Genomic DNA, 13,724 nt, shown 5'->3' with positions numbered 1-13,724 from the left:
TTGCCCATCAATTTTGTATATTTTCATAATTTTAATTGTTCAAAATTGCATTATATTTTGCAATCACTATGTTCAATTTGGATTTGTCTTTCATTTTGTTTTAATATAATAGGGGGTTTCAGTGTATCATACAGACTTGTTATTGAAACTTCCTGCTTATTTCATGTTATTTATTAAGATGGGAAGTTTATATTCTTCAGAGTTAAGTGAAACATAGCAAATTTACCCTAAGATGGGTTTTAGAAGCATTTGAAGTTGGCATTTCTGCCTTGTTCATTTCTGTTGGGATTCGTAGAAAGTCACAACCTTCTAAATGGTATAGTTAATCTCAGTTTTGTTATTAAGTGCTGTAACTCCAACAAAATTTTAATATTTGAGAATTAAAAAAAATTTATTTTTGACAGGCAGAGTTAGACAGTGAGAGACAGACAGAAAGGTCTTCCTTCCGTTGGTTCACTCCCTAAATGGCCGCCACGGCTGGCGCGCTGTGCCTCTCCTGGTCTCCCGTGGGGTGCAGGGCCCAAGCACTTGAGCCATCCTCCACTGCCTTCCCGGGCCACAGCAGAGAGCTGGCCTGGAAGAGGGGCAACTGGGACAGAATCCGGAGTGCTGGCACCGCAGGCGGAGGATTAGCCTAGTGAACCATGGCACCGGCCAGATAATTTAAAATTTTTATGCTGAGCAAGTATTGTGGCACAGCAGGTTAGGTCGCCGCCTCCAATACCAGTACCGGCATCCCAGCTGCTCCACTTCTGACCCCGCTTCCTGCTGATGGACCTGGAAAGGCAACAGAGGATGGGCCAAGTGCTTGGGCCCCTGCCACTCATGTGGGAGACCTGGGTGGATTTCCTGGTTCCTGGCCTTCCCATCTGGGGAGTGAACCAGCAGATGGAAGATCTGTCTTTTTGTGTAACTCTGCCTTCAAATAAATCCTTAAAAAAAAGGGTAACCTCTCACTCTTAAAAAAAAATGTTTTCCTTAAGCCAAGGCTACCAGTTTTTTTGGCTTACAAAATAGTGCTTTGCACATGTGCATTTATGAACTCAGCATCTGTGTGTTAAGCACCTACTTTCCATGTGGCAGACTTGAGGGCTCTATTGATACAATGGAACAGGAGACCCTGTATCCTAGTGGCTGTGAAGTGGGGAAGGGGCAATGAAAATCAGCTTTGTAGTTAAGTCCCGTTTAATAAATTGAGATGTGTGACAGTGTGTCTAGAGGAGCCTTTGACCAGGTCCCCAGAGGACCTCTGGGGCCACGGCATCTAGCCTGAGGTTCTGGTGACTGAGAAAAGGCTCGGGGCTTGAGAAGAAAGTGGGGTAGGGGTCAGATCCATTAGGACCTTGAACTCTGGGGAAGGAAAGATTTTCTTCTTAACTTCTTGGGAGCTTACTAGAGGATTTTGGGCAAGACTGACGACATGATTCATTCAGCAGTTCTTGAACCCACTAGCTGGGATTCAAAACCATTAGGGTAGATTGACATCACCCTATTAACTTTTCCTCTTTTTGTCTCTACTCTGTCCTGCACGATAAACTCCCTTACATGTGCTTTGATCAGTTTTTGCCTGCTTGCTTCAGATAGGAATCAAGTTCATCCCAGTGCTCTTTTCCCTTCACACAAGGTGGGAACTTGGATCTCCTAGCTGTGGGGTTGTTTTTATTTTTAGTATTTATTTATTTGAAAGGCAGAGTTACACAGAAACTGATTCACTCCCCAAATGGCCCCAACAGCTGGGGTTGGCCCGTGCCAAAGGCAGTCGCACACGTGGGTGCAGGGCCTAAGCACGCTGACATTCTTCCACTGCCTTCCTAGGCACATCGGCAGGGGGCTGGGTCAGAAGTGGAGCAGCCTGGACTTACACCACTGCTGATACGGGAGGCACAGTTGGCGGTTTAACATGCAGCAATGCTGTTTGGTTTTTAAAGAGAACTCCCGTTTACTGCCCCCAAGGAGCTCAATCCAGGTCTCCTGCATGGGGAACGGGAACCCCACTGCCTGAGCCATTCCTGCTGCCTCCCAGGATCTGGAAAGGCAAGAAGCCGAAATCGGGAGCCAAAGGCAGGAACTGATCCCACGCACTCGGATGTTGGACGTGGGTGTGCTAACTGGTGTCTTTAACCACTAGGCAAAACCCACCCTACCCCCACTGCCATTAAAACTTCCCCAAAAGATGGGCTGAGGTTGTTCACATTGTTCAGGTGCTCATGTTCGTTTCCCAGATGCCGGCACTGCCTGCATGTAGGTATGTATTCAGTGCAGGGCAAGCTACCATGTGCCAAAGGCTTATGTTCATTATTTGTGAAATTCCTAGTTTATGCTTCAGGAGCACAGAGCTTTTCTGCAGCCTCCAGATTCCATATAGCCCAGGAAAGCTGGGTCCCAGATAATGTATTATTTTACATACAAGGGAAAGTACTTTAAGGGTTGGGACCCAAATCTGTATTAAGATTCAAGCTCCTGGCCGGCGCTGCGGCTCACCAGGCTAATCCTCCGCCTTGCGGCGCTGGCACACCGGGTTCTAGTCCCGGTCGGGGCACCGATCCTGTCCCGGTTGCCCCTCTTCCAGGCCAGCTCTCTGCTGTGGCCAGGGAGTGCAGTGGAGAATGGCCCAAGTGCTTGGGCCCTGCACCCCATGGGAGACCAGGAGAAGCACCTGGCTCCTGCCATCGGATCAGTGCGGCCATTGGAGGGTGAACCAATGGCAAAAAGGAAGACCTTTCTCTCTGTCTCTCTCACTGTCCACTCTGCCTGTCAAAAAAAAAAAAAAAAAAAGATTCAAGCTCCTAAGCATTGAGAAAATGAGATAAAATCCAGATCTTCCTACCCATCACCAGGTTTATTTAAACAAAAAAATTTTTTAATGTGTTTTCATTCTTTGAAAGGCAGAGAGCACACTCTTCCATTGCTGTTTCATTCCCCAAATGCCTGCAACAGCAAGGGGTGGGGCAGCAAGCCAGGAGCTCAGAATTCCATCAGGGTGTCTTGAGTGCGTGGCAAGAACTCACATACTTAAAGTCACCATCTGCTGCCTCCCAAGATGGACATTAGCAGGAAAGGCGGTTGGAAGCAGAGGAGCCAGTACTCGAATCAAGGCACTCTCTTGTACTTAAATATTTATTTGAAAGGCAGAGTTAGACAGGTCTTCCTCTCTGCCTGTGATGTCAGCATTCCATGTGTGCACTGGTCCAAAATCTAGCTGCTCTACTTCCAATCCAGCTCCCTGCTAATGCACCAGGGAAAGCAGCAGAAGATGGCAAAAGTGCTTGGACCCTAAACATGAGAGATGCTGAAGAAGTTTTGGGCTCCTGGCTTCTGCCTGGCCCAGCCCTGGCTGTTGCAGCCATTTGGGGAGTGGACCAGCTGATGAAAGATCTCTCTCTCTGTAACTCTACCTTTTAAATAAATTAAAAATCTGAAAAAGTTTTTTTCAAGATTTATTTATTTATTTGAGGTAGAATTAGAGAGAGAAAAAGGTCTTCTATCTGCTGGTTCATTCCACAAATGGCTACAATGGCCAGAGCTGGCTATCCAAAGCCTCGAGCTTCTGTCTGCCATGTGGGTACAGAGGCCCACTTGGGCCATCCTCCACTGCTTTCCCAGGTCATTGCAGAGAACTGGATTAGAAGAGCAGCCAGACTTGAACTGGCTGGTGCCAGTATACTACACCACTACACCATAGCACCAACCCCTAAAAAATCTTTTAAAAATGTGGGGCCAACTGCCTGCAGTGCCGGCATCCCATATGGGTGCCGGTTCAAGTTCCAGCTGCTCCATTTCCGATCCAGCTCTCTACTATAGCTAGGGAAAGCAGTAGAAGATGGCCCAAGTCGTTGGGCCTCTGCACCTACATGGAAGACCCCGGAAGCTCCAGGCTCCTGGCTTCAGATCAGTGCAGCTCTGATCATTGTAGCCAATTGGGTAGTGAACCAGCGGATGCAAGACCTCTCTCTCTGCCTCTCCTCTCTTTGTGTAACTCTGACTTTCAAAAAAAAAAAAATTTTAAAGAAGAAAAAATATTTGATAACAAAGAGCCTTTGGCAGATAATAAACTAGTCCTGCCCAATGTGTATTTTTTTTCAATCCAAGACCCTGTAGTTACAAATAATGATGCGCAGCCTGATTCAATGCAGTCATACACCCAGGGGTGTACTGCAACCTTTCATTTCTCTCACAACTGAGTCAAGATTAGACCACATTTGGGGCTGGCGCTGTGGCATAGTGGCTAAAGCCGCTGCCTGCAGTGCCGGCATCCCATATGGGCGCTGGTTTGAGTTCCAGCTGCTCCACTTCTGATCCAGCTCTCTCTACTGTGACCTGGGAAAGCAGTGGAGGATGGCCCAAGCCTTTGGGCCCCTACAACCCACGTGGGAGACCTGGAAGAAGCTCCTGGCTCCTGGGTTCAGATCGGCACAGCTCTGGCCGTTGCGGCCAATTGAGGAGTGAACCAGTGGCTGGAAGACAACCCTCCCCCATCTCTCCTCTCTCTGTGTAACTCTTTCAAATAAATAAATCTTAAAAAAAAAAAAAAAAAAAAAAAGATTAGACCACATTCAAGGACTGTGGATGCAATTTTTAAGAAATTCATTTATTGCCTATTTTTTTCAGTCTTCGGTCTACTGCTTCACTCATCACATGAATGTAAGCTAGGGCTCAGGCCAGCCTGAAGCCTGGAGTTCCGATCTCCATTTAATTTCCAATATGGGTGTCAGGACCCAAAGTACCCGAGCCCTCATCTGCTGGCTCCCAGGATGTGCATTAGCAGGAAGCTGGATTAGAAGCAGAGCATCTGCGACTGAGACTCAACCCAGGCATTCTAGAATGGGATACAGGTATCCCAACACGTGATGCAAACTGCACCAAATGTCCACCCCCATTTCATTTTAGACTCCTTTCTGCACCTGTTTCTGTAAAACAACGAGTATTTTGTGCTTTAGAAAGGATCCTGTTTGGATAGAAGGATAAAACTTAAACAGCTAAAGCATACTGGCCAGTGAGAAGCACCCGAAAGTCTGAATAAGAATGAAAGGGAGAAATACTGAAATTGCTAGTCACTATTTACATCAGTGTACGTATACTGTCTGTGGGCAGGCATGTGCTATAGATCTTATAGAACATGGAAAATAATTAAACTGGTAATGTTGGCTCAATGTGGTCATCAACATTGCTACTGTATTTTAAGGACCAGAAAACAAGCAGCACATTTTACTACCCACAGTGGGTCCATGATGTTACCGGGATAGTTAGTTACCCTGGCCGAGGGTAGATACCACCTTACATTCAGAAATAAACTCAAAAAGGAAAGGTGGTCATAGGCCAAAGTAAGATTTGAGAAAGAAAACTGAATGGCTTCAGGTCCACTTAACCAAAACATTCAAACTTTAATTGGCTCAAAATTACACTTGGGGACCTGGGCAGCACGTTCCTCTAGCACCAGTTCCTTCTGAGGGGCACCAGTAGCCATCTGAGTAAGTGCTCCAGCCATCCCTAGAGCAGCCACAGAGATGTTCCAAGTGTGGTCCCGTCAGCAGCAATGTCCAGACGTTGGTTTAGTACTACTTTTCCCACCATCCCCTGACATCCCAGGAGGGTTTCCCAGGTGGCAGGTAACACGCTACTTCCTGCCCCCCAAGGAACCCTGGGAAGCCTGGTTAGAGCTCTTCCTTCTCGGCACCCTTTTTCTGGAAGGCAGTCAGGATGTTCAAGCTCTTCTGCAGAGCCTCCTTCTTCCCGTCACTCATCTTGTTCTTCTCAATCAGCTTGGTGATCCGGGCCATCTCAGACGCCGGGAAGTCCTCACCTTGGTCCAAGACTTTCCCCATGATCTTCAGGTACTGCTCAGCCCACTTCTTCTCCGTCTCCTTCACACTGGAGAGGTTGTCCTGCCCCTGCTTCAAGAGGGCCTGGCGGGCCTCCATGCCAGAGGCTCTGATGAACTCCCCCGCCAACGCATCATAGGCAGGCAGGCAACCAGGCATACCTAGGTAAACCCCATGCCCCTTCAGCCAGCGCTGGATGGCTCCAACCTTAACTGCCCCACTGTATGGGACTGGGTTCTCAAAGTCCCCATCCCGGAAGAGGTAGAAGATGGGGTAGTTCTCTTTGTCCAGCTTATATTTCTCACTGAGCTCCATGTTCAGCTTGTCACCATAATCTGTAAACAGAAACCATTCATGAGGAGCAAGACCACAGGGACTTAGGGCAGCACTGCTCTCCTACCTCGCAGAGCTGAGGGAAGAGGAGTCGGCTGTGTGTGACTTGAAGAGACCACTAACCAGGTGCAGATTCCTCCTCTGACACATCCTAGCCATGTGACATCCGTCCAGTCATTTAATCTCTGCACTTTGCTTCCTTCATCTGAAAAATGAGGGGTTCTTTTGAATGTTCACCCCATGTCCGCTGTAAGCCAGGTCCTAGCTGAGGTTAAAAGTATCCTTCTTTCTGATCTCAAGGAGCCTATACTGTAAGGGTTAGAAGAGAGATAAACCGACCCAAGTGGCTAACTGCATGATGAAAGTAACACAGGGTGATGTGCCAGTGCGGCCGAGTAAGGACGCTGCCTCAGGTGCTCATGGACGCCTTCCCATGGAGATGACTGCAGCTGAGGGACCTGAAGGTCAAGGGGCCAGCCACTGAGGATCTGGGACGTCTCAGGAAGAAAGGACTCTAACTCTAAAAGCTCAGAGGCAAGGAAAAAAAAAAAGGAAAAACAAAAACAAAAAGCTCAGGGGCAAGACTGAGTTTGTTTTTTTTAAAGGATTACAAAGGCCAATCTGGCTGGAGCTTAGTGAGAAAGTGGAGCATGCAATAACTAAAGAACAGAGTCCCTGACATACCTGGGCTGTTGGAGAGCCACTGTGGGAATATGTGCACGAGCCCTGCTTAATATGTGGTGGCTGCTGTTAGTTTGTGCAGTGTTTTTCCCAACAGGCAGTAGAAGTACCAGGGCTGGTGCTGACACCCTGCAAGAAGAAATGGCCAGGGCCAAGTATTGCTGGGTGGTAGTGCTAGAAGTCTGGGGTAACAATCCTAGTTCTGCCTCTTAGCTCTACAGACTTGGGCATGTTACTTGAAGCATGAGGTGCTTCATTTAAAAAAACGGGGGGTAACAGTACCATAGTACTTCATAGCCTTGTCGCAAGGATGAAACCCATAAAAAATGTAGCACAGTGGCCTGGCACACAGGAAACATTTAAATTGTTAGTTATCATCCCAAAAGCCCCAAGGGAGCTGATCAGAAGCTGAGTCGCAGGTAACTAACTGTCCTGGAAAGGTGCCAGCTCTCTCTGCCCAGGCCCTGAATCCCTGATGAGTTCCCAGTTCACTAGGGAATGGAAGCACCCTGCTCACTGGGAGAAGCTGAGCCAGGTGAGAGCTGACTGGCCTTGGGGCCAAACACGTAGGTGGAGTTCTGGATGAGCCAGTCCGCCCCATGGCCTGAGGCACGTCAGTTAAGCTCCATGAGCTTCAGATTTTGAAATAGAAAATAAATGTATCTGGCTCTGGGGCAGGGGTCCAGGAAGGCTGAAACTACAACACCTGTGCCGATCTCCACCCAGTGTCACTCAATGTTGCTGCCCAGTATTAAAGATGTCGCTGTGACTGAGAGCTGCCCTGCCCTTGGACTAGAGGTAGCACTAGTGCACGTGAGCTACACCCAAACCTCAATGGTTTGGGTACAAAAGCTGAAATGAAGACCAAATACTTTGCCTATACTGTCTACCTGGAGAAATGGCACCACTCTGCCCACAGTTCCCCACAGGAGAAGCTCAGAGTTCTCACAGTAAGTTTGATGTCAGACAGTGGTGGAAGGTACCAGAAGAGGGATTTTCTCCCTGCAGCCACCTGCAAGGCTGAGCTGAGGCTTCCAGAATCTGCTTGGGTCAGGCTGGCCATGGGCACCAGATGCCTTGAAACCCACTGACCCTCTCATGGTGGCTCGGATGGAGAGCTTCTGGGTGTTCCCCCTCCAAGTAAGCAAACAGCTACTACCTTCCACCCTCATTGCCCTCCCCAGTCATCCTGGACTTGTGCATACCTGAGATCCCCACCTCTGCCACCAGGAGATCATCGCTGGAGGCCGAGTTCTCAGCCAGACGCTTGAACTCATCCTGCTTCTCACCGTAGGGATACTGGGTGTCGAACTTCACCAAGACAAACTTGCTTTTGGGAATGACCTGAGGGTGTACAGAGCTGAGCAAGAGGAGGTATTCCAGGGACCTTTGGGGCTAGTTCCCTTCCCATGGTCCCCTGTTTTGAGAAAGTAGAAACAAGCCCACAAGGGAGACAAAATCTCACAAACGAAAATTCATTCATTCACCCGCTGGTTCATTTAGTAATACAGTGAGTGCCTGCTCAGTGCCGGGTGTCTCAATGGGTATTTGCGCATACTAACCAAAGATCTATTAACCCTGTCCAGAATAAACAAAGCTGTAGGTGTACTAAGGCCTTCTACACTGTGCCTTTCAATGAGGCCAAGGAGCCCCTCAGCAAGCTGTACGTCCCTGTCCACGGCCCATCATCCCAGGTAACCTTCTCCGTTATCAACGGACCAGAAATCTGACAATAAACAAAACTGTCTAAAGAACAGCTGGCACCATGGAAGACACGGCTACAGAAATTGGTGGTAGGCCAAACCTGAGACAACGCCCTCTCCCTAGACAGTTCTCTTTGGCCTCTAGATCGCTTGGTCCTAAACTGCAAGACTCTAAGTGTGGTGAAATAAACATAACATAAAGTTCATCCTTTCCATCATTTTAAAGTATCCAACGCAGTGGGATTTCGGGTGCTAACAATGTTGGGCAACCACCACTCCTGACTCCAAAACACTTTCATTACCCTAAAAGGAAACCTTGTACCCATTAAGCTGTCATTCCCCATCCTCTGCTGAGCTCCAGCGCCACTAAGCTAATCTGCTTTCTGCCTCTACCTGTTTTTCTGTTCTGATTGAACCACACAATGTTTGGCTTCTTTCCCTTAGCATAATGTCTTCCAGGTCCACCCATAGTGTAGCTCGTTCCAATATTCATTTCCAGGGTGGGTGTTTGGCACAGCTGTCGAGACACCACTTGGAAGTCTGCACACCGTAGGAGAGTGCCTGGGCTCAAGTACCGGCTCTGCTCGAGTCAGGCTTCCTGCCAGTGCACACTCCGGGTCCCTGCCGCCCACACGGGAGACCTGGACTGAGTTCTTGAAACCTGGCTTTGGCCTTCAGCCTGGGCATCTGGGGAGTGACCCAGTGGATAGAAGCCCACATGTGCATGCTCTCTGCCCCCAACCACCTCTCTGCTGCTCAAATAAATATTTTTTAAAAAAGAAGAAATACTTCATTCCCTTTCATGGCCAAATAAATATTCCACTGTGTGGACAGACCACATTTTGTTACCCGGTTACTGACTGATGGTGATTTGGCTGTTTCTCCTTTTTGGCTATTGTGAGTAATGCTGTTGTGAACATTCATGTTTTTGTTTGAACTCCTACATGAAATTCTTTTGGGTACATACTAGGAGTGGAATTGGGAAGTCACATGGTAAGTCTTTGATAAACTCACTGAGGAATCCAAAGACTTCCCTTTGCTCCACACAGATTTTATCTAAGCAGCTACAGTAAAACAGCCTTGTCATCCCCCAACAACTCTGTTGTAACCCCAGGTGATTGCTACTTCGAGTTTTTTCATCACAGGCCATCACTGTCAACTATCAGTGGCTAGAGATGAACCGATGCAAAGCCAGGAGCTGCTTCTGGGTCTCACACACAGATACAGGGGCCCAGGCACTTGGGTCATCTTCAACTGCTTTTCCCAGGTGCATTAGCAGGGAGCTGAATAGGAAGCAGAGTAGCTGGGACCTGAACCGGTGCCCATGTGGGATGCTGGCACCACAGTGCTGGGCCCTGGGCTTTTCCTAAAGACACAAAACAGGAGAAGCTACCAGAACAGATCACCTTTAACTAGTCATTGATGCCAAAAGTCTGAGCTTTAGGGGCCTAAAAGCAGGGAAGACTTAAAAAATACAAATCAGAGCACATCCCTCGGGGCCCGGCTGGCCTTATTTCAATGCAACACACTAAATGTATTCGCACTCCGGGGCTTTTCTTTTTGTCCTCTGCTGCCTGGAATGCTCTCTCCTTGTTCTTGCTATGGCTCTCTTTTGGTCCAAGGCTCAATTCAAACGTCCTCTCCTCTGGGAGGGACACCTCCAATCACACCATCTAAGATGGTCCAAAACCATCCTCTATCACGTTACCCTGCCGTATTTTCTTCACTCCATTAATCACTTGGAAATCTTTGCTTGTGTTCTACCTCTCCACCAGAAGGCACATCTATGAGAATAAGAACCTTGTCTTGTTTTCTGCTGTATTTAGTGCCCAACAGTGCCTGGCGTGTGGCTGATGCTCTGAGAATATGTAACGAAAGAACAGATCCTGGCAGGCTGGGGTAGAAGAGGCCACATGTCCAGGGGGCGAGGGGAGGGGCTGGTTAACAGGACAAGGGATTTCCACCTTCAAGGGGCCTATACTTGTATTATGAAATAGTATTAATTATACACTGGCTTAACAATGAAACAGAACTGAAAGGCCTCTACCTTTTACTTTCATCACTCTTAGTTACCAGAGTATGTCGGAATGTTTTTTAAGATTTATTGTATTTATTTGAAAGGCAGAGTTCCCAAATCAGAGATCTTCCATCTGCTTGTGCATTGCCCAAATGGCTACAATAGCCATTCCGGGCCAAGCAGAAGACAGGAGCTGGTAACTGCGACAGGGACAGCATCGTGGTGGGCACTGTGGTGCAGCAGGTTAGGCTGCCGCATCCCACATGGGAATTCCAGTTGGCCTTCCAGCTGCTCTGTTTCTGATCCAGTTTCCTCCTTATGCACCTGGGAGTGCAGCAGAAGATAGTCTAAGCATTTGGGTCACTGTCCCCTATGTGAGAGAAGAGGATGGAGTTCTTGGCTCCTGGCTCTGGTCTGGCTCAGCCCTAGATGTTGCAGGAATTTGGGGAGTGAACCAGCAGATAAAGATCTGTCACTCTGCCTTTCAAACAAACACAGAGGAAACCAAAAAAAGATGTTGGAAATCTTAAAAAGGCAAAGTGTGGAACTAGGCTGCTGGACAAACCACAAGGAAACTCTATGTTCAATGGTAATGAACAGAGTGAGCTTTGGAAAGACTGGAGAAAACCTTTGATCATTCATGCAACACATTACTGAGCACCTTGTATGTAACAGGTAGCCTGCTATACTGTGCAGACCAGTGAGAATGAAACAGACAAGGTATTTCTCAACATGCCTGTAATATGTTAGTAAGAGAGATGATAAAATACAAGGGAAGAGTGACTAATGATCTAAATAAAATAAAACAGGGTCATGTGACTGACTTTAGATTGGAGGTGGGAGAAACCAGAGAAGGGCTCTGAAGAGGTAACATTTAACTTAGGCCTGAATGAGAGATAACTTGCCTGATTCTCAAAGACTGGGCAAAGAATGTTCTAGTCACAAGGACTGGATGCAAATGCCCTAAGGCAGTAACGCACTGGGAGCATTCTGCAGATCCAACAAACTGAGGGTCGAGGCCGGCCGTGGCTCGGTAGGCTAATCCTCCGCCTTGCGGCACCAGCACACCGGGTTCTAGTCCCGGTCGGGGCACCGATCCTGTCCCGGTTGCCCCTCTTCCAGGCCAGCTCTCTGCTGTGGCCAGGGAGTGCAGTGGAGGATGGCCCAGTTCCTTGGGCCCTGCACCCCATGGGAGACCAGGAGAAGCACCTGGCTCCTGCCATCGAAACAGCGCGGTGCGCCGGCCGCAGCGCGCCTACCGCGGCGGCCATTGGAGGGTGAACCAATGGCAAAAAGGAAGACCTTTCTCTCTGTCTCCCTCTACTGTCCACTCTGTCAAAAAACAAAAACAAAAACAAAACAAACTTAGGGTCGAAAATATGGGGGAGGGGAGTGCTGGCACTTCCGCGTAGTGAGTAAAGCCACTGCCTGCAGTGCCGGCATCCCATATGGGCACCAGTTCGAGACCTGGCTGCTCCACTTCTGATCCAGCTCTCTGCTGTGGCCTGGGAAAGCAGTAGAAGATGGTCCAAGTCCTTGGGCCCCTGCACCTGTGTGGGAGACCTGGAAGAAGCGCCAGGCTCCTGGCTTCAGATCAGCGCAGCTCCAGCCGTTGCAGCGAATTGGGGAGTGAACCAGCAGATGGAAGACCTCTCTCTCTCTGCCTCTCCTCTACCTGTGTAGCTCTTTCAAATAAATAATAAGTAAATCTTTAAAAAAAAAAATTTGAGAAAAATTGTACAGTGCCAAGTATGTACAGATTTTTTTTCTTCTTGTCACCATTAAGGGACTTGACTGTCTATAGATTTGGGTATCTGTAGGGGGCCCTGGAACCAATCCCCTATGGGCACCAAAGCCTCAAGGTCCTGTTAACTTTAGGGTGCAAAGTATTTTTTTTTTTTTTTTTTACTCACATTTGTTCTGTGGTGGTACCTGACCGCAATGGAGCAGGGTGGGGTAGGGGTGTCACTTTGTCAAAAAAAAGGACCAAGAAGCATAGGCCATTTATGACTGACAGCCAACCAGTCATACCCACACTTCTAAATTCTTGAAACTCTGCATTTAGAGCCGGGGTATTTAGAGCTGCAATTCTTGGTTTCACTTCCCTGCAACGGCTACAAAACCAGACGATAAAACGACTGGCTCGCTCTCTCCGCTTAGACTGCCTATGTCCTGCAGGAAGCGAAGCTAGGGGGCCTGGGGCTGCGCCACGGCATTCGGTCTTCAACATAGCCAACTGTCCACCTACCCAGGCCGGGACCCCAGGCTCAGTCTAGGGGAGGGGTGCGAGGGGGTAGCGGTGTTTTGTTCTCAGGCCCGAGATGTTCGCAACAGGTTGGCTGAGCTGCAGCCGACCCTCAACACTCTACTTCGCGTGATTCCTAACCGTGATTGCACACCGCCCATCCAAGCGGCGCAGGGCGCAGGATGTACGCCCAGCACCCCGTCCGCCACGGCCAGGAGGCGCCCGGCGCCCTGCGGCCTCCCTCTGGGGACCAGAGGATTGGATCTCGCCCGGCACCGCCCCCTCCCCAGGGGGAAGGGAAGGGCCCGCCAGTTCCCGCATCTGTGCAACAACTCCTTCGCAAAAGAGGAAGCGCAAAGGCAGGAGCCGGGACCAGGAGCGTGCACGTCCCGCACCCCGGTTCTACGGTGCACCAGGCCGCACAAGCAGCGCCCACCCTGCCCGGCGCGGGAGGCCCCCGCCCCCGTTACCTTGTAGAAAGTGACGGTGTCCAAGGGAAGGGCGCCCTTGGTGTGCACGCCGCTGCCGCTGTGAGGCGCGGAGAGCAGCAGGAGGCCCAAGAGAAGGGGGAGCAGCGGGGAGAGAGAAGTGGAGCGCGGCACGGAGGCGGCCATGACGCCCGAGGACGAGAGCCAAAGGAGGGCGGCCGTGGCCGGGAACGCGAGGCGCCCGGCGTCACGTGACTAGGAGGGCGGCTTCCGCGCAAGCGCACTCGGCGAAACTTGGTCGGGCCGTGGCGCGAGCTCCGGGCCACGTGAGAGAGGCGGGAGGGAGCGGGAGGAGGGGGAGCCTTTGGGCCCTGCTGCGCACGCGCGCTCAGGGGGGCGAGGCTCGCTGCGGGCCCGCCCCGGCCGCGTCGTGCTGCGCGTGAGGAGAAGTGCGAAGCCCGCGTGTGGCGTCGCGGCGGCAAGCTCCTTGCTCCTCTG

The 13,724-nt window shown here is 49.8% G+C and overlaps 1 protein-coding gene across 1 annotated transcript; it reads right to left on the bottom strand.

The window, feature by feature from the left end:
* Positions 1 to 5,356: 5,356 nt before the first annotated feature.
* On the bottom strand, positions 5,357 to 13,481 carry ERP29 (endoplasmic reticulum protein 29). Its single transcript, XM_062181992.1, has 3 exons — positions 13,269 to 13,481; positions 8,039 to 8,177; positions 5,357 to 6,154 (listed from the first exon to the last, which is right to left on the bottom strand). Exons 1-3 carry the CDS (start codon positions 13,410 to 13,412, stop codon positions 5,652 to 5,654), a joined length of 786 nt encoding a protein of 261 aa, XP_062037976.1. The 5' UTR covers positions 13,413 to 13,481; the 3' UTR covers positions 5,357 to 5,651.
* Between the last annotated feature and the right edge of the window lie 243 nt (positions 13,482 to 13,724).

The sequence above is a fragment of the Lepus europaeus genome, chromosome 23 (genome assembly GCF_033115175.1).
Source record: "Lepus europaeus isolate LE1 chromosome 23, mLepTim1.pri, whole genome shotgun sequence".
NCBI classification, from domain to species: Eukaryota; Metazoa; Chordata; class Mammalia; order Lagomorpha; family Leporidae; genus Lepus; species Lepus europaeus.
This window is presented reverse-complemented; position numbering and strand designations above follow the sequence as displayed.